At 36.8% G+C, this 20001-nt stretch overlaps 3 protein-coding genes and 1 long non-coding RNA gene across 13 annotated transcripts in view; 2 read left to right on the top strand and 2 right to left on the bottom strand.

Moving 5' to 3' along the window:
* LOC140641809 (uncharacterized) overlaps nt 1-7547 on the bottom strand; it is a 70868-nt gene extending 63321 nt beyond the window's left edge. Inside the window, exon 1 of the long non-coding RNA XR_012038402.1 lies at nt 7110-7547. This is a non-coding gene — a long non-coding RNA (uncharacterized lncRNA). The remainder of the gene's footprint in view (nt 1-7109) is intronic.
* The window catches only part of FSD1L (fibronectin type III and SPRY domain containing 1 like), a 72563-nt gene extending 58763 nt beyond the window's left edge, over nt 1-13800 (top strand). For 4 of the 9 annotated variants that reach the window (XM_072842227.1, XM_072842220.1, XM_072842223.1 and 1 more), the window contains 3 exons: nt 2985-3073; nt 7344-7462; nt 11538-13452. In XM_072842227.1, coding sequence (XP_072698328.1) covers nt 2985-3073; nt 7344-7462; nt 11538-11568 — 239 coding nt within the window. In that variant the 3' untranslated portion in view covers nt 11569-13452. The other 5 variants (XM_072842222.1, XM_072842225.1, XM_072842226.1 and 2 more) reach the window with 3 other exon arrangements.
* On the bottom strand, nt 12257-19709 carry LOC140641057 (uncharacterized). Its single transcript, XM_072840344.1, has 2 exons — nt 18374-19709; nt 12257-18144 (listed from the first exon to the last, which is right to left on the bottom strand). The coding sequence occupies exon 1, from the start codon at nt 19707-19709 to the stop codon at nt 18954-18956; it is 756 nt and encodes a 251-aa protein (XP_072696445.1). The 3' UTR covers nt 12257-18144; nt 18374-18953.
* Nucleotides 16698-20001, top strand: part of FKTN (fukutin) — a 69241-nt gene continuing 65937 nt past the window's right edge. The window contains exons 1-2 of one of the 2 annotated variants that reach the window (XM_072842229.1): nt 16698-17924; nt 18122-19166. The gene's annotated coding sequence lies outside the window, so the exon portion shown is untranslated. Of the gene's footprint in view, nt 17925-18121; nt 19497-20001 lie in introns of those variants that run through there. The other variant, XM_072842228.1, reaches the window with a different exon arrangement.

The following is a 20001-nucleotide window of genomic DNA, read 5'->3' on the forward strand; positions in this document are numbered from 1 at the left end:
CTAGGTCTTTTTCATGGAGTTGCAGTCAGATTGTCTTTTTTCCCCCATGTGTTAGGCAGTTTGTTTGTTTGTTTGTTTGTTTGTTTGTTTATTTATTTATTTATTTATTTATTTATTTATTTATTTTTATGATAGTCACAGAGAGAGAGAGAGGCAGAGACACAGGCAGAGGGAGAAGCAGGCTCCATGCACCGGGAGCCTGATGTGGGATTCGATCCTGGGTCTCCAGGATCGTGCCCTGGGCCAAAGGCAGGCGCCAAACCGCTGCGCCACCCAGGGATCCCTGTTAGGCAGTTTAGTGTGTTCAAACTCAAAAGGAAAATACTACATTTGTCCTTAAGTTTCTTCTTTTGTTTCAAATTTTTATTTTAATTCTAGGTAGTTAATATACAGTGTGATACTGATTTCAGGAGTAGAATTTAGTGATTCATCACATACATATAATGCCCCGTGCTCATCACAAGAGCCCTCCTTAATACTCATCACCCATTTTAGCCCATCCCCCATCTACCTCTCCTCTATCAACCCTCAGTTTTTTCTCTATAGTTAAGAGTCTCTTACGGTTTCACTGTCATAGAGTTGGCCAAGTTTTTTGAAAACTTTTGTTAAAGTCATCTAAAAAGTAACTTGATTTATCTTTTGTAAAATTTGCTTAAGCTTTTTGAATTAGGTACTTGATAAGTATCTTCACTACTATCATCAAAATATATATATTTTTTTTTGAGAGAGAGAGAATGAATGAGCAGGGCAGACGGAGAGAGAGGGAGAGACTCTTAAGCAGGCACCATGCCCAGCACAGAACCCAATATGGCGCTCAGTCTCATGACCCCGAGATCATGACCTGAGCCAAAATTAAGAGTCAGATGCTTAAACGACTGAGCCTCCCAGGCATTCATATAAAAATTTTGAAGATGTGACTATTAAGTTAGGGAACAAAACTAATTCCCTAGATACTTCTTTCCAAGTTGACACTTTGAGCTAATAAAACCCTATTTTGTCATTTTAAGTAACATTATGTCCAAATAATTTGCTGAGCCTTCAACCTAGTTACTCAAAAGAAAAAAGTTAACTTTGGCTTGGTTTAATTTTAGTGATATGTTAGTTTTGCTGCATTCTTTTTTACCTACTCACTTTGAATCAAATAAATAATTCTCCTCAGGACATATATACACATTTTATTCTTTTTCAACTCTCAAGATAGCTCGCTCTTACCCTTTTCTGTCTCTTTTCTCATACTTCATGGTTCTTCAAAGATAGTAGTGAGAAATGTAATTGCTAGCCAGAACATAGGGTACAGGAAAGAGTTGTTAATGTAGGATGGGATCAGATTCTGAGGGCCTTGACAAATAATGATAGGCTGTCTTTTTTAGTGAGGGAAAGGAGTTTCTGGGCATTTTAGAAAACTATAGTCATATATGATGGTAATCTAGTTTTAGAAATATTGGAGAGTATGTGGTTAAATATGAAAAAGATTGCAAATATAGGGTAAGACTTTTCAGGAGTCAGTCTTTAAACAGTGTAGGCAGGACCATATTTATTTATTAAGTATTATATTCTTATTGCCTGACAAGTGCTTTTTACATAGCAAGCTCTTAATAAGTTCTGGTTCAGTGATTAGTATTAACAAGGGCCTGAGCAGTATGGAATCAAGAGGAATGGATTTGATAGTGAGTACTAGGAGAAGTTACAGGGCTCAATAACTAAATATGGATTGGAGGGTAAACAAAGAGCAGTTGAAAATGACTGAGATTCCAGCCAGTGTGGTCAAGAGGATGGTATGTGATCAGAAGCATGGGAACATAGTCCTGGAGAAAGATGAGATGCCATCAGGACAACCATGTGGCACAGCTGGCTAATACTTAGAAATTCAATGGTAGAACTCTGAAGACTAGAGCTGAAGCTGAAAGTTAGACACGGCATCACAGAGTGGCTACTGAAGATCTCACAGATTGCTCTACTGTTTACTAACTTTGTGAGCATAGTTTGGCTAATGTTTTGAGGTAATGTATATAAAGAACCCAGTGCTTTAATGGTAGACATAAATAATAGTTTCTCTTCTTTGTTTTGTGGTAGCTGAGTCATTAAGAGAACATTGTAGAGAGACAACAGAGCCTGGACAAGTGCCTACATTCAGAGGAGGAGAAAAGGAGACAGGAGGTATCCTCAGGGTTAGAGATATGGAGAAGTCATGGGATAGAATTTCAAGAAGTGGTAATAGATGTAAGGAGGCCATCAGATTGGATAGTTAAGTGGTTAGAAAGACAGTAATTTTAGTTGCATGATCATGTTGAAAGACTGTGAGGGTATTTTAAAAATTAGAATAGCTGAAGCAGTGGGATGCCTGGGTGGCTCAGTGGTTGAGCATCTACCTTCATCTCAGGGCATGATCCTGGAGTCCCGGGATCAAGTCCCATATTGGGCTCCTTGCATGGGACCTGCTTATCCTTTCTCTCTCTCTCTCTCTCTCTCTGACTCTCTCTGTGTCTCTCATGAATAAGTAAGTAAAACCTTAAAAAAAATTTAAAAGCTGAAGCAGTGATAATTATGATTTCAGAGACTGAAATGAGTATGGCTTCAAGTGGTTAGAAGACAAGGTTTGATAGAGTAAGCCTTAAATGAAGATAGGAATTGCATAGCGAAGCTGGTTATAGCAAGAATGGGAAGAAATAGCCCGGTTTTTACTGAGTTAAGAAAACCATTTGTTAAATAATGATAAAGTAAAGAAACAGTTTATAGTTGAGTAAGTAGAATAGTGCCAGATTATGGAAGCACTATGGAGATCTTGAAAATCAGGAAAAATTAGATTTTGGCTTTTCCTTAGCATGTGTACTAATTTTCTAGTGAGAATTTCTGAGTCCAGTCTGTATAATTTGTAACCAAAAAAAAGTGCCAAAATATGTATTAAGTTACTACTTTTACCCATGATTTTGTGTTAGATTTAATAAAATGTTTTTGTATAATAAGGCTTTTTTTTCCCGTTTTAGGTCAACTTTCTTTCTATGATGCAAGCTCAAAACAGTTGTTGTATTCCTTTAAGACAAAATTTACTCAGCCGGTACTACCTGGTTTCATGGTTAGTACTTAATTTATATTTTCTTTGGCTTGGCAACTTTAAGGAGAAAAATCTGTGCTATATATTTGGGGAAGCCAAATACCTTATTTTTTTCTTTATATTCTTCCTTCTTTCCCTAATCTATCTCTCCCAAATCTGTGATTGTCTCTATATTTTTGGTATTTTTATTGAAGTAAATATTATTACATAAAAGTATTATAAGAATGCAGTTTGATGAATCTTTATAGGACTGCACACATTTTTGTAACAAGTGTCTAGATCAAGAAATGGAACATTATTAGAACCTCATTATCAGAACCACTTTGTGCCTATTTCTAGCCCCTAGGATCAACTGGCAAAGTGGCTACTATCTTGAGTTTTATTTTTTATTTATTTTTTTTTAAAGATTTATTCATTCATTAGAGAGAGAGAGGGAGAGGGAGAAGCAGGCTCCATGCCGGGAACCTGATGCGGGACTCGATCCCGGGACTCCAGGATCGCACCCTGGGCCAAAGGCAGGCGCCAAACCGCTGAGCCGTCCAGGGATCCCCCTATCTTGAGTTTTAATACCATAAATTCATTTTGTCTCCTTTCCAACTTTGTATAAATCATACAATATCTTTTTGGTTCAGCATTATGTTTGTGAGATTTATCCATGTTCTATGTGGTGATAGTTTATTCATTCTTACATAGTTTTCCATTATATTTATATGTATTGTTTTCCATTAGATGAGTATTTCATCATTTATATATCCATTGGGTTCTTGAGTGGTTTACATACTGATATATGTATTGCAAATTTCTCTTTCACTCTGGCTTTCCTTTCCCCTGTCTTATTGGTATCTTTTGATGAACAAAAGTTGTTAATTTTAATGTTGCTCAATTTATTAAGATAAAAACTTATGGTTTGCACTTTTGTGTTCTATTTAAGAAGTCATTTTCACCCCCCCAAGGTTATGAAAATACTCTTGTTTTCTTGCAAAGCTTTTTAAAAGATTTTATTTATTCATGAGAGAGATACATAGAGAAAGGCAGAGACAGAGGCAGAGGGAGAAATAGATTCCCTGAAGGGAGCCAGATGCAGGACTCAATCCCAGAATCACGACCTGGGCCAAAGGGAGACGCTTAACCCCTGAGCCATCCAGGTGCCCCAAAGATCCTTTTTCTGTTGCAGTATGGTGTCACCTTTATAAAATATTAGATGAGTCTATGTGTGGTAGGCAGACACATACATAGACACACATACATAATTTGAGGACTACTCCATTTCAGGTTGATTTATACAAGAAAAGGTCATGATTCTACACAAAATGTGGTTTGAGTTTTTTTTTAATTAAGATGTTACTGCTTCTTCTTATCCTTTATCCTTTGTATTTGTAGTTTGGGCTACTGTGGGGAGTTCTGCAGTACAGTTGAGATCCTCAGTATTCTGGCTTAAGTTGGGTGCTACTTCTACAATCAGAACGGTATATTTCCAATGCAGAGCTTGTAGAAAGTTTTGTATGTGTGATCTTCATCATTATCCTGACTGCAGCTTCTAACTATGAAGAGAACATATTTAAGGTGTATGTGGGGCTAAAACAGTATTTTTAAATCTCACAATTGATAATGATAATTTATTTACCTTGGGTACCCTAAAATCTTAAATTTAAAAGTCCTAATAACTTTGGTTTTTCATTAAAAGTAAAAGGGATCAGTGAATAAAGTTATTGTTCATAGAAAAATACTTAGGTATTTAGAAAAAAGGTTATTATTATTACTTTGCCAGAAACCTCTGCTGTATTATGTTTTTGGCTGTTTTTCCAAATAGGTCAATCAGGAACAAATTTTTTTAGCATATGAAACTCAAAGTAATTTTTTCCCTGTGTCTCAGAGGGTAGATTTCATGTTTGAGTCTATCTCACATAGATATAGAGTGAGTTTATTGCTTTCCGTTCCAAATAGTTAAACCATGATTTATTAGTAAATGTTGAAAGATGCTTTAGGAAATGTATCTTCAAACTGGTTGGAATTATTTTTTTCTTTCATTGAAGGCTGTATTACTAGGTAACTTACATTTTTTGTGTACAAGATTAATTTTCTTTTTAAAAGTAAGCTTACTGAGGTTAATGTATAGGAGTGTACAGTTCTTTGGGACTTGACAGATGCATATAGTTGTGTAACACCACCGTAATCAAGACCTCAAACATTTCTATCACCCTAGAAAAGTCATTCCTTTGTTGTGGACTTCTCTGATCATACCTATCCCTGGCAGTCACTAACCAGGTTTTACTCCACAGTTTTTGCCTTTTCTAGAATATTACAGAAAAGGGATTGTATGGTATGTAGACTTTTGATTCTGTAGCATAATACATTTGAAATTCATCGATGTTGTGTTTATCAGTAGCCTTTCTTTCTTACTGGTGAGGAGTGTGTGTTTAATTGTTGACTATGTATGTATGTACCAAACGTTATCCACTCACCAGCTGAAGGACTTTTGGATTCTTTACAGTTTTTGGCAATTTTGAATAAAGGCACTATATACATTTGCAAGTGGGTTTTGTGTGAATATTCATTGTCATTTCTCTTGGGCAAATACCTAGGAGTGAGGGTGTTAGATCACATTGAAAGTTGATGTTTATCTTTAAAAGAAGCTACTGAATTGTTTTTTCCAAAGTGGCTGTATGACTTTTGCATTCCTACTAGAAATATATGAAAGTTCACCACATCCTTGCCACTATTTGATATTGTCAGATATTTTATTGGTCAGCAATTGTAATAGGCATGTAATGGTATTTCATTGGGGTTTCAAATTTTCCTAAGGACAAATGACGTTGAGCATTTTTCATGTGCTTATTTGCCATTTGTATTTCTTTGGTGAAGTGTATACTATTTGTTCATTTTTTATTGGGTTTTCTCATTAATGAGTTTTAAGCTTTCTTTATGTATAATAGATATGAGTCCCTTAGCAAATAACTGTTTTGCAAATATTTTCTCCCAGTTTGGCTTTTCTCATTTTCTGAACATTTTGAAGAGGTTTTCATTTTAATGAAGTCCTGTTTATCCATTTTTTTTCTTTTATAGATCATGCTTTGCCTAACTCAAGGTTACAAAGATACTTTCTTTTGCATTCTTCCTAAAGTTTTACAGTTTTACGTTTTACATTTAGGCCTGCGATCCATTTTGAGTTATTTTTTTGTATATGGTACCAGGTCTGATTTTTTGCATATGGATTCCAAGTGTTCCAGTACCACTTTGAAAAAGACTAATCTTTCTTCATTGACTTGCCCTTGCACCTTTGTGCTCGATGTTCCAAGTAAATATGTTTGTTAATCACTTAAATAATTTACAAAAAAGTAATATAGTGATTTTATGATCACAGAGCTGCTTTTGTATGTTGGGAGTTATCATTACTGAACATGCTAGTTTTAAAAATTTGGATTGTTAATCATACAGTTATAAACTTCACATGTCAATAAATTCTTTGGTACAGTACTGTAGTCACTTAGTAAATATTGAACACTTTAGGATATAATTGAAGGTGGGAATACTTCAACAGTTTCTAGGTCCCTTGTCTCAAGCTATGTCTACTACAAACCAGGCACTTATGATAATTTAAATGATCCATTCTCACATATTTTAAATCTTTTGAGTCTGTTCCAAATCAGTTATTGTTCATCTTATTGAATGATACTTACTCTGTTTACAAGCAAAGCAGTTTCATCTTTCATGAACTTATTCACATTCATGATAATAGACTATGGCAATGTGGTATATGTGGATATTGCCATTTGCATTTTTCTCAGAAGTCCTTAAAGAATTGTAAAGAGTTCTTACTATTAACAAGTTAGGGAAAAAATAACGGATTTTACTGTTAACACAGGAACATTAGATTCCTATAGTCTCAGGCCACACCTCATTATCATAATCTAAAGAAATAATTGGGATAAGGAAATTGGCTCTTTTTGCACTTCTCTTATTGTGAAGTTTAGCATCATTAATAATAGCCAATATCTTTGGCTATTAATCCTAAAAAGTTAATCTCTAAATCTCTACAGCTCTTAGTTTCTTCTCTTACATGCACTTCCAGTGTGTTCTTCTACCGTAAAGACTCCCTCTCGCCTCTGTGGTTCTAAGACTCTTGAGTTAGCCTTTCCAACATCCCCTCAGTTCACATATGAAGGTTATCAGTTTGGAGCTTGTTCACTTGTTCACATAAGTGGCATTTTGCGTTTCAAATGGAACTTTAAGGATCACCTAAGTTCTAATTTGATTTGAAATCTAACTGAAGCTTTGTTTCACCTTTTCGTAGGTTTGGTGTGGTGGACTTTCTTTGAATACTGGGATGCAGGTGCCAAGTGCTGTGAGAACACTTCAGAAAAGTGAAAATGGCATGACGGGTTCAGCTAGCAGCCTCAACAATGTTACTCAGTAATGCTTACTCAGAATATGTTTACCCCCTTTTTGATTGGGTGGCCTTTTCTGTGCAGTTACTAATCCCAGAAATTTCTGAGTGGTGGAAATCAGGTTTGCTACACTCTGCTTTAAGGCCTGGAATGTATTAGCATTAAGCATCTAGTACAAAATACTCACAGGAACCTACTGTGCAGGATCATCAAGCAAGCAGATACCACACAAGAAACTGATGTTTTAAAGAGTAAATGGGAAGAAAGGCAGTGTTAAAATAGTTATATAAAACTCATTTTTTTGTGTGTTTCTTGGGTTACTTTGGCTCTTCTGATATGTTTAGTTACATATGGTAGCCCTAGGACCTGAGAGGAAAGCGTTAAATTTTGTTGTCTTTCCTCTATACTTTATCTCATCACACTGTTACTAGGTTCATACACTGAAGCTTTAAAAAAAAAAAAAAAAAAAAAAGGTCTTCTAAGGTTTTCTAAAAATTGAAATAATTGGTTCAGGATGCTAGAATGGCTTTCTTACAATGGTTTGTTTTTCTCCTTTTAAATAAGTTTGAGTTTTGCTAAATTATCCTCTTTTGTTTACTGACTAGATTGTGTGTCATTTTCTCTTTTCTGAATGTCGTGATATTTCTCTTATGGTTAAAACTCAAAATAGAGTGAATAGGAAGAGTTTCTAGACATAGTTGCTTAAAAATCACCAATACTAAAAAAATAAAAAATAAATAAAAAAAATCACCAATACTTTAGTTTTTACCAGCTGCACTAACAGTGGCAAAGGGATATGCTTTGTATGTTGCCTTGTTTAAGTAGACTTCTTTTCACTCCATCATTTTGGATGATGGATAAAATTTTTAAAAGCTTTCTATTTTCTGATTTTGTTGTCTAATTCAATACTACCTTTAATAGTTATCTTGGTAAAATTCCCACTTGAATTTGATAATAATTGATAACTATACTGATTTTTAATATTTTAAGTAGGAATGAAATTTTATTAAAGTTATACATTAGGTAGAAAAACCTACACCATTTATGTTTCATCTCAGAAGGCTAGGTTATAAAGGAAGGTGCCTGAAACTATACTGAAGTCATTAATGTCTGGTTTTTAGTAAGATTTGGAAGGGTTTAAACAAATGTTTTGAAAAAAGGTCTACATATCTCTTTCACTTACTTGCCACATGAATTTTTCAAACACAACTATTCAGATGTTATTTTTCTTTTAATCCTTTTGCAACATTCGTTTATTTCCTAAAGGGGTATAATTCTTCCAAAAATTATCATAGACAAATCTTTCCCAAACTTAGGGAAAATGTGTTAAACAATGAATAAAACACATGGTTATTGAGCAGAACGTATCTATTATTTAAAGGTTGGTTAAAATTTGTTATACAAGTTCTTTGAGCCAAACTGAAAGTTGTGATTACAGTATTTAAGGATTCTTTGAGCATTTTGAGTGGTCTCTGGATTTTTACTTTCTCATGTTGACTTTCATTCTAATTTTAAGTATATTGTGCTAGCAAACTTCTCCCAAGAAGTGATTGTTGCTGCTTACAGCTGAGTTGTCTATTATAGAAAGGCCTGTTGAATAGGTATAGTGGATTCTCTCCTATTAAAGTTTACTGCTTACTGTTAGGATGTTTTGTTCATTGGTAAAACAAACCTAAATGAGAAAATTCCTTTGAACTGGCTATTATTTTTCTAGAAGACATTTATATCTTCTCTAGTGTCTCATGACATATTGGTACTTTTAAAGACCAATGCAGTTGGGAGAATGAAGTATGTCAATAGATATCCTTTTGATTCTCCAAACAAAGTAGAATTTTGGGTTTTGTTCTTCTTAAAGATCTTCAAAAAATTGTTTGGACGTTCTTTTCCTTACAATGGGGTTATTCTAGGAACTAAGGAAACAGGCAGTTAAAATTATCTTTCATAGAGTCAAATCTGAAAGCAGTGAGTGGAATGGCTTTCTGCGAACAGTTACACGTATATATTTTAGCAAAAATGACACACAAAATGCCAGATGTTCTTGTATAAAATTTTTTACTATTACGTCTTACATAATTGTGTCTTCTCTTTAATTCAGTGCCTTCTTCCTCTAAGCATGCTCTTGCTCCATGCCCCATGCAGTGTCAACTGATATTTAAGCCAGAGACCATTATGTTATACTGGTTAGGGCCTTCTATTTGCAGGGGTGTGGAGAAGAGGAAATATTAATCAGGGGCTGGAGGAGTGCATATGATTCTTTCCTGTGCTCATGCCATCATTTGAAAACTTTCATATAAAATTTTCTAATATTCATTTGGAAAATTCATTTGAAGTAATAACAGTTATGACTTCATTATAAGAATCTGAGATTACCCTCTTACTGTGCTTCTTCTTAAAGGTCTCTATTAAGAACAAAATGTGTAGGGTTTTAAGTTTATATGTGTTAAACTGGAAAAGTTTGCCACCTTCATTTTCAAAATAGAAAATAATCAACTGTAGTGCCTATTTAAAAAGTCTCACATTAAGGTAACTAAATATATAACATTTTCATTTTCATTTGAATTAAAAAATATTGAGCCTTTTTGCTTAATTCAATGCATTATGGGAAGGCAGTATACCCTTTCAGATATTCTTTATTAGTTTATTTACTCTTTGTTGTGACAGGTCAAACATGATTGCTTTCTGTAAAAGAAATGCATGAGAGAGGTTGACGGTAATGGATGTATCATAGGTATAAAAAATTGTTTTATAAAAACATGCATTTAGTATTGCATTTCTCTTTTAGCAGTTGAATCCCAAACCAGTTTTGGTAAACTGGATAAAGGAATGAAGGAATTGCCTTAAGCACTTTAGAATAAGAATTTTTTCACAATTGATTTTGATTATTTGGGCTTACCATGTCACATACATCTTTAACTTGGTAAATATGTATATATCAAGCATTTAATAACTGAGCGCACATAGCAATTTAATATACAGTAATTCTTTGAATGTTCCAGGTGTAGGTAAACAAATTGATAGTATTAGAAGTGTGCCTGTCTGTACATGGGTTTTATTGATGGCATCTGTAACATGTTGACAAACCCAGCCCCTGTACAGCTAGACTTGGCCTACTTAGTTCTGCAAAGAGTAATTTTTTCCCATATTATCATCTAAAGAAACACATTGGCTTGGTTTTGTTTACTCATTTGTTGAATTAAAGTATAAACAGTATCATGTATAATTTGAATTTTTTGTAACTGATTCTTGGGTGGTACAAATAATAAAAGTAAATAATTTGTAATGAAAGTTTAATTAAGCTAACATACTCCATTTCATTACTTACCTAGAATGATTAGTTTTTCTCTGTACTTCTAAAATTATAGTTATTTTTTGTTTCTTTTGAAAACATGGAAAAAGTTGGAAAAGGATATACATGGAAGATGATTATTTCAGAGTATTAATTTTGGAAGAGGACACTGTAGACTTCTTAGTATAAAATATGGTGGATTCCAGGCTAAAAATACTAAGAAGTTTATTTTCAAATTATCGTAATTCTTATTTTTTTTATCGTAGTTCTTTTTTAAAAACCCCATATTTTTAAGATCAATGTCCATTCATCAGCTAATTCATGCAGCAGATATTTAAGTGTCTGTGATATGGGCAGCCATGCTTTGTATTTAGATTTCCACAATTAGTGAAGTTTGATTTATTGTGCATATAGTTTTACTACCTTTTTGAGTAGTGTGACAAAATTTGTATCTTAAAAACAATGTTTTGCTAATAAGTCAAATTTTAAAAAGTAAATTTGTTATAGTTTATAAAAAATTCAAATTAACTGCTTATAATATGGCTTACTTTTATATAGTCACATAAAATGGGTCTAGAAAACTTTCTTCCTTGATTTTATTTTAAACTGGATATATTCTCTTAGGGAAGTGTATAGTCAGCATACATTTACTCAATACCCAAGTAACCATAAAGTTATTTGCTATTTTTAACCAAAATGTACATTTCATAATGCTGGTACTGAAACGTTATACTAGATCATGAATGTTTCTTTAATCACTACAGAACGATTACCTCATGTTCAGTATAATTTTAGTTTTCTGTGTATTTTACAGTATTCACATTATCCAAATATTTGTGACCTGATATGCTTTGCTACCTGGAATATTTGATTAATGTAAATACAGCTTTTTGAGTACTTTGGAGTTTAAATGGACTGTATTTGGTATATGATGCTTTTATTGAAAAGATATTGTTGGACTTGTCATATAAAGGTTAGTACTGGCTTATAAATAAATAATAGATTGCCATAGTACTTTTCTCCTCAGAGTACCCAATTATTAAATTAAAACAGTATTTGTTATTTCTGGGTCAATATAAGGTAATCACTTTTGATTCATAATCATTTGACCTATGTTTAAACATATTTTCTTATAATGATATCCATTCACTATAAGTTGGTCTTTGGGAATGGACATGTAAGGACTTCACAGTATGTAGGGCAGAAGGTGGGTGAATGTGTTTGCTTTGGCTTGGAGTTTTCATAAGTTTGGACTAGTTTTAAAATTAAGTCAAATTATGATTGGTAAAAGGCCTTTTTATTAGTACTGGAAATTTTTGGAGAGCCTAAGGGCTATAAGAACGCATATATATTTTTTAACATTTTCAATATCTCTAAGGTACCAAAGCACAGAGTCTAATTTACCATTTAAGGGAGACTCTTTAAAATCAAATTTATAACTAATTCATACTATAAGATATGTAATAGTTAAAGTTTTAGATCAATCTACATTAAAAACCACAATCTTTAAGATTTCTGGATATGATATAAAAAGTATTTTGGTTTCATTTCTTTTGAAGTAATTAATTTAAAATTAATCACCATAGTTCTACCATATACTAACTAGGCCTATGACCTCTACATAAATCATTTCTCATCTTTGGGCCTCCACTGCCTTACATAAAATAATTGTAACTTGTTTGTCTTTTCTCACATGTGTGAGAATTTGTGAGAAATAAAATGAAATGGAGTATGTGAAATTGCTTCAACACCATAAAATGCTATATAAATGTGTAAGGTATTATTTTCAGTTAATAATGGATTTAAGTGTTGGGATAGTTCCAGATGCTCTTTCATTTAATAAAGCATGTGCTTAAAGTGGTATGACCAGGACTTCAAAAAAAAACAAAAAACAAAAAACAAACAAAAAAAAACAAACCTTCCTGATTAAAATGCCCTTTACATTCTTTATTTTCTGCATGACCTGTGGCCTTTTTGTGTTTTTCACATCAAGCTTATTACTCTATATATCAAGACTTTGTACAATTGTAAACGTCTCTCACAGCATTAGTGTGTCAGTGTAGAATAGTAGCATAAATAAATGATTTAAGCTATGTTTCCATTCAGGCATTTGCACTTTCAATTTATGACTGCTCAGTGCCACAATACAGAGTGAATTTAGCCCAAATAATTATTTCCAAACAACCAAATGATTCAGTAGTTTTTTGTCATGGGATAAATGATATTAGGTGTATGTGCCCACTTAACATTTGACAACTTTAGTTGCATTAAAAAATATGAAGCATTTCAAAACTTTGCTAACCTGAGTATCATTTAGTATCTCTCCTAACATTTTGTTTTTGCTTTAAATTGGATTTATAGGTTATCTTGATCTATAGCTTATTTGTTATGTCTGTCATCTGGACATGGTTTTGCTATGCAGTTCTGATAATAAAAATTCTGATTCCTCAGGTTTAACCTTTAAGTTATGGAGAACATTAATGAACTACTTAAAGTGTACTCAGTTCTGCAAACTAGTGTTTTAATAAGCATATTGCCTCATTATCCTTGGAAACGAGACAAAGCCTTTTAAACTTTAACTAGAAACTTTTTAACTTTAAAATAGAGTATGCAAAGTGGAGTAACTTGTATGTTGAAATGATTGTATGTTCTGTATAGAATGACCAAGTTAAGTTCTTACAAAAGCACCTGGAATATCTCATCTAAAAATTAAACATTTTTCTGCTTTCTTTTGCTTCAGTGCTTGCATTTTTACCAACTTTCATTAACTATCTACAATGTGCTGTTGGGAATGAGAAGATAAAAAAGCCCCCACAAGCTTATATTTTAGAGCAGTGCTGTTCAACAGAATTTTATGCAGTGATGGGAAGTTCAATATTCGTGCTGTCCAACATGGTAGCCAGGAGCCACAGGTAGCTCTCGAGCACTGTAAATATGACTAGTTCAGCTAAGAAACTGAATTTTTTATTGTAATTCATTTAAATGTAAAGAGCCACATCTTACTACTCCCTACAGTTTTGTACAGTGCAGCTATAAATGAAAGATGAAACATGCTATAATATAAATCCAGGACTTAGTTTCTGTCTTTGAAGCTTGTCACATCTTGGGTTACATTTTGGCAGATTGTAGCTAAAAGAGTCAGAACCAGAATCTAAGCCTTTTTAAAATGTGTTTCCTAACTTGAAATTGGTTTAGGAGAAAAAAGAAAACCAATCAATGACTAAATGAGACCAGAGCTCTGAACTATGGTTATTTTCACCAAAAGAAGAATGAAGGGAGACTGGATCCTCTTGAGTCATAGGGAGAGAAGTGTGACATAGATACTGAGAAACCAGTACCCTCCTATAGAAGATGAAGTGGAGAACAGTTTAGCAATATTAAATACACATACCTTCGAACAGCTAATTCCATTTATTGGTATTTGTCATACATACAAATAAGCCAGTACTCATTATAGCTTTACAAGAGCAAAATACAAGCAACCTGTCAATTGAAGAAAAGATAGGCTACCAGAATTCCAAAGACTCCCCTTTTCTAACTTGCTGCACTAATAAGATAACATTGTTACATACTTTTCTAGATATAATCTGCATGCCCTTTCACAATAAATTTTAAAAATACGCAGACTATCATGGGGGTTGGTTTCCTCAATTAGAGTCCTTTCCATGAATATCAGTCCTTCTGTGCCTGTCTGAATCTCTGTGGGATAAGAACTCGGAAATCGAGTGCACTCTACTTCTGTCCCAAGTGTTTCCCTTACTAAACCGTATTTTACATTTACACTGCATGGGATTAGTAGTATGTTTATGCCCCTTTTGCACAAGGTCACCACAATGATTAGAATATGGTGCTTCCAAGTAACCCTACACACCTGTTCCAGAATATGCTACTAATGGAAGGGTACTCATGATATGAAAATGGAAAGAGCAAGTCTAACAGTATGTATGGTGTGACACATGGGGGTATATGCGCACCTAGACTTGGGCAAGAGGGATCCCTGCCCTGATCCTCATACTGGCTGTGCCTCTTCACGGAATGAAGAAGAACCCAAAGGATTGCACCCACTTGGAAATTCATGCTCCCCTATCCACTATGCATCAGACAGCCAGAACCCCATAATTCCCTGCCTGACCAGCCCAAAGCTTGATTCCAGAACAGATGCAGGCCTCTTTGTGAAATCATCCTGAAGACAGACTGTGCTACAGTCACACACACCTTAACACTTAAAGGAGTGGCAGTTCGTGATGGATGGGGCTTAGATATCAGACTGGGGTGTCCACGTGCATGCATACCAGGACTCTTGTGGTAAGCTGAAACTAGAAATAAAAGGAGACAGACCAGGGCCTTGTGAGGACAGGCCGACCTAGCTGTGCTCACACTTTACAGTATATGTCTGAGAATTCCAAATTTGATCCTAAATTTCTGTTTTTGAGAAGGAATATTTGCCAAGGTAGAGGATACATACTTATTTGATGGTTCTTTACTTAGTACTTAAAATATGTCAGTTAGACTCCATTTGTACTCTTGCCCCAGGACCCAGAATGTTAGGGTGGGCCAAGATGTAATCCCATAGCAGAGTAATGTTTTTAAAAGACTTTTAAAAATATTTATTAGTGTATTTGACAGGGAGAGCAAGCACAAACAGGAGCAGCAGGCAGAGGGAGAGGGAGAAGCCGGCTTCCCACTGAGCAAAGAGCTCGATGCAGTGCTTGATCCCAGGACCCTGGGATCATGACTTGAGCTAAAAGCAGATGCTTAACCAACTGAACCACCCAAGTGCCCCTAAAATATTTTTTTTAAGATTTTTTTTTTTCATTAATTAGAGCACGAGTGAGGAGAGGTAGAGCAGACAAGCTGACTCCCAGTGAATAGGGAGGCAGATGTGGGACTTGATCCCAGGACCCCAAGATCATGATCTGAGCTAAAAGCAAATGCTCAACTGACTGAGCTCCCAGGCACTCCTACCTACATCTGTAATTTTTAAAAGATCTTTGGGGTGCCTGAGTGGCTCAGTTAAGCGTCCAACTCTTGATTTCAGCTCCAGTCATGATCTCAGGGTCATGGAATTGAGCCCCAAGTTGAGCTCTGAGTTCAGGGAGTCAGCTTGAGATTCTCTTCCCCAACCCCCCTCACGTGCACATGTGCACTCTCTTTAAATCTTTTAATAAAAAGATACATCTTTGCCTATAATAAAGACTGCTTTTACCCATTCTTGTACCCTTTGTCCAACTGGATTGGCTGACCAAGTTAAAGCATACTGACTGGGCTTCTCTGGTATGCTAGAGAAGTACTGCTTCCACCAGTTGAGTTGTGTTTACATCCTGTTAGCTGTTTGTTCCCAAACTTGTTTACGCTAGTGTCAGTCATTTTAATTATAGAATTTAAATATGACCTAAACCAATGATACACGAATATGAAAAATTCTAAGTTGAGGGAAACCTTAAAGATAGCTAAAAAATAAGTCACTGACAAGACAGTCGTGTCCAAGATAATTGTAAATGATAGGGGAGGACTGCAAAAACAAAATCTCAAAAATACAGGCTCTCTGACTTGATTGCTTCACTTGTTTAAGTTCTTGGTCCACTTAAAAAAAATAAAGTAGGAATAGTAGATGATGCATTGTGCTTTTAGTTTATGTGGGAGAAATAGTGAGAAGCTCCAATCAGTTGATGTGTATTTTAAAAGATCTTCGCTCAAAAGATTGCCAATGTAATCCTCACTTTAACTGCTGTTTTTTGTTTTTTAGGTCTATATGGAAAAAGATTTGTTATGTATTTGAAAAGTATTTACTTCTAAGAACCTGATGATAATTCTTCCCTTTTCTTGTTCATTTTTATGATAGCTTTTAAATATACAGAGGGAGAGGCTATTAATGAGCACTTTATGCTCATCACAGATTTATCAGTTACTAAAATTTTGCCATGTCTGTATCATCTTTTAAAAAGTTTTTTAAAATTTCGCCTATAAGCATTGCAGTATGTGTCGATGATGACTTAGTCTTTTAAACACAGCCACATTGTGTTAACATTCTTAGCAAAATTAACAGCACTTCCTTAATATAATCTAATGGCTCTGTTCATATAAAAATTTTGTCTCAAAATTTATTTTTTTTTAAGAGTGAGGGCATGCATTCAGAGGCAGAGGGAAAGGATCTCAAGCAGACTCTACACTAAACAGGGAGCCTGATACATGCTCAGTCCCACAATGCTAAGATCATCACCTGAGCCTAAATCAAGAGTCTCACGCTCATCCAACTGAGCCACCCAGGCGCCCCTCAAAATGTCTTTTTATGGTTGTTTTCTTCAAATCAGGATACAGGCAAGGTCTACACACTGCCTTTGGTTTTAGGTCTCTGATTTTGTGGTAGTTCTCTCCCTCCCTCCTCTTTAAATTCCATTGATATACTGGGGCCTTTACCTCTTAGAATATCATACATTCTGAATTTGGCTGATTGCTTCTGTACATACCCTTTGTTAAATCTAGAGTTTTGATTAAATAAGCGCAGGTTCAATTTTTAGGCAAGAATCCTTCGCAAGTGGTGGTGTGTACTTTCTGCTGCATCACATCATGGCATACAGAGTGTCTCACCCCAGATCAATCATAAGATTGATCAGCGGGGTGGGTTCAGGTGGTGTCAGCCTAATCCACTTATTAATAAGTTCCCCATCAAAAAAATAATATAAAGTTAAAAAGTTCCTCATCAATATTTCACCTAAATTTTAACATCTATTGATAAATGTTGTTCCATATTTCATCAGGAGTAGCAAAATGGTAATTGTTCTTTAATTCATTTATTAGCTAGAATTCTAATTAGCATGTTGGCTAACAGTTCATGCAAGAAAGGATAAATGCTTGATGTTTTTCCTTCATCAAGTTTTACAATAGAGATTTGGTGCCCTGGCAATCTTCAGTTATGACTAGTGTGCTTCTCATTTTTAAGAAATTATAAAATCAAGAATTTTTATCTGTAGTGTTTCAATCAATAAGTTACTCATTTTGATGCTCACATTTTCCCATCTTTGGTCTGCCAAGTTAGCACTCGTGTCCAGTGATCCCTTTAACCTTCCTTTGGGTGTTCTCTTTTTTATGAATCTACCAACTACTAGTTCTAAGTATACAGAACTAGTTCTTTTTTTTTTTTTTTTTTTTTTTTAACAGAACTAGTTCTTAAGTAATAAGAGGACTTGGACAAAATAAGTTTGTATGTACACGGAAAATTTTTTTTTTTTAATTTTTATTTATTCATGATAGGCACACAGTGAGAGAGAGAGAGGCAGAGACACAGGCAGAGGGAGAAGCAGGCTCCATGCACCGGGAGCCTGACGTGGGATTTGATCCCGGATCTCCAGGATCGCGCCCCTGGGCCAAAGGCAGGCGCCAAACCGCTGCGCCACCCAGGGATCCCCGTACACGGAAAATTTCTAAAAGGAAAAATAAGAAACTGGTATTATAGGAAATGCGGGGGGTAAAAAAGAAAAAAAAACCATTATATGATGTTCCAAAAAACAGAGTTTAGAAAACTCAGATATATAAAAGTATTTTCAGTTTTTACGATGGACTGATAATAGTAATCTTTGTATAAACAAAATTTACAGTATTTAGTGCTTTATACAAAATTGACGTCAAAATCGATACATATCTGATTCTTACCAATCCTTTGGATTTCACTGTGAAGTTAAGAAAACCAGGGCCGGGGGCAGCCCGGGCGGCTCAGCGGCTTAGCGCCGCCCTCAGCCCAGGGCGTGACCCCGGGGTCCCGGGATCGAGTCCCGCGTCGGGCTCCCTGCACGGAGCCTGCTTCTCCCTCTGCCTGTGTCTCCGCCTCTCTCTGCCCGCCTCCTTCTCTCTTTCTCTGTGCGTGTCTCATGAGTAAATAAATAAAATATTAAAAGAAAAAAGACCAGAGCCGGGACTGTATGCGTGTGTACTTCCCCCTGGAGCTTGGATGTCCTGCATCTCCACCTCCTGAGCAAGAACAGACTATTTCCCACTCACTACATCCCCGTCTCACCTGATGGATGGTCCCCAGACCAGAATTCAGGGAGTTACTCTGAATCCCTTTGCATAGCACACGCGCTATAAAACAAACAAAAAAAACACCACCTCCTCGTTTTATCTGAAATCCGCATCTTTAGCATCCTACACTGTACCTGGCAAGCTCACACTCTTAGCAGCACAGCTCGGCTGGGGCCTCTGCGGTCCTTGCTGCAGCTCCAGGCCTCAGGTCGCCTCAGCGTGCCGAGCGATGAGATGGCAACAGGCAGGAGAGCGTCAGGGATCGGGGAGGCCGCGGCCGGAGCTGCGGACGCGCCGACGCCCGGGGCAGTGCCGCGCGGTGGTCTCCGACGACGACCGGAGCAGCCACGGCCCTGCGCTTGACGGCACCTTTTGCAGCGGTTGCTGGGAACGCCGTAAAGCGGAGTTGCCGCCGCTGTTGGGTGAGGTAAGGTGTGGGAGACGCCGCGGGGCCGCGGGGGGCGGGGGGTGCGCCTTCAGACGTCATCGCTGGCCGGTCGGATGCGCTCCCCGTGCATCCCCAGCATTCCGGGCACCTGCTTCCCCGCAGCGGCCGGGGCGGGGCGGCCCTGAGTGAGGCAGTTCGCCGGGACAGCCCCGCCACGCCCCTGAGCGGGTCCGCGGGGAAGAGCCGCATCCGGGGACAGGCGCGGTTTGGGGGGGCGACCGAGACCCTCGTAGGACTTTGCTCGGGGTGGCGACGTTGGAGCAGGGTCGTGAGAGCCGTGTCGGGATTGGCGGGAGCACCGCGCTGGGGGTGAGTGGCGGCGAGCGCGGCGGGCCGTGGGGCGGCGGGTGCGGGGGCGCGGACGCACGGAGAGCCGCCGGCCTGGGGCAGCCCCGCGGGCGGGTAGGGCCGTGGCGGGAGGGGCGGGGGGGCGGGGGGGGCGGGGGGGCGGGGACCTCGACGCCTCCCGCAGCGCGGCCGCTTCCTCGGGCGGTGGGAGGGAGGGACGACTCCGTTAACCATCTCTCATCTGATGCTTTCCCGGTGGGCTCAACGGGGCCTAGGAGTGGGGAGCAGCCTTCTCTTCTGACATGGGAGAGGGAGAGAGCTGATGGAGAATAAAATTGTTAATCTCGAATTTGCTGGATTTGAGGCGTAGGAAGTAGACTTGGAAATAGAAGCAGATGGAGTGCGTACATTGGGAACTTAAATAGTAAGTTGTCTCTCAGAGGGTGGTAGTTAAAGATCTTGAAATAAATTTGCTTTGAGGAATAGACTTTTTTTTTTAAGATTTACTTATTTATTTATTTATTTA

Source organism: Canis lupus, chromosome 10 (assembly GCF_048164855.1).
Source record: "Canis lupus baileyi chromosome 10, mCanLup2.hap1, whole genome shotgun sequence".
In the NCBI taxonomy this organism is placed as follows: Eukaryota; Metazoa; Chordata; class Mammalia; order Carnivora; family Canidae; genus Canis; species Canis lupus.

What these genes read in the sequence shown, in the direction of transcription:
- LOC140641057 (XM_072840344.1), bottom strand. Translation starts at nt 19,709, where the DNA reads ATGGTTAACGGAGTCGTCCCTCCCTCCCACCGCCCGAGGAAGCGGCCG.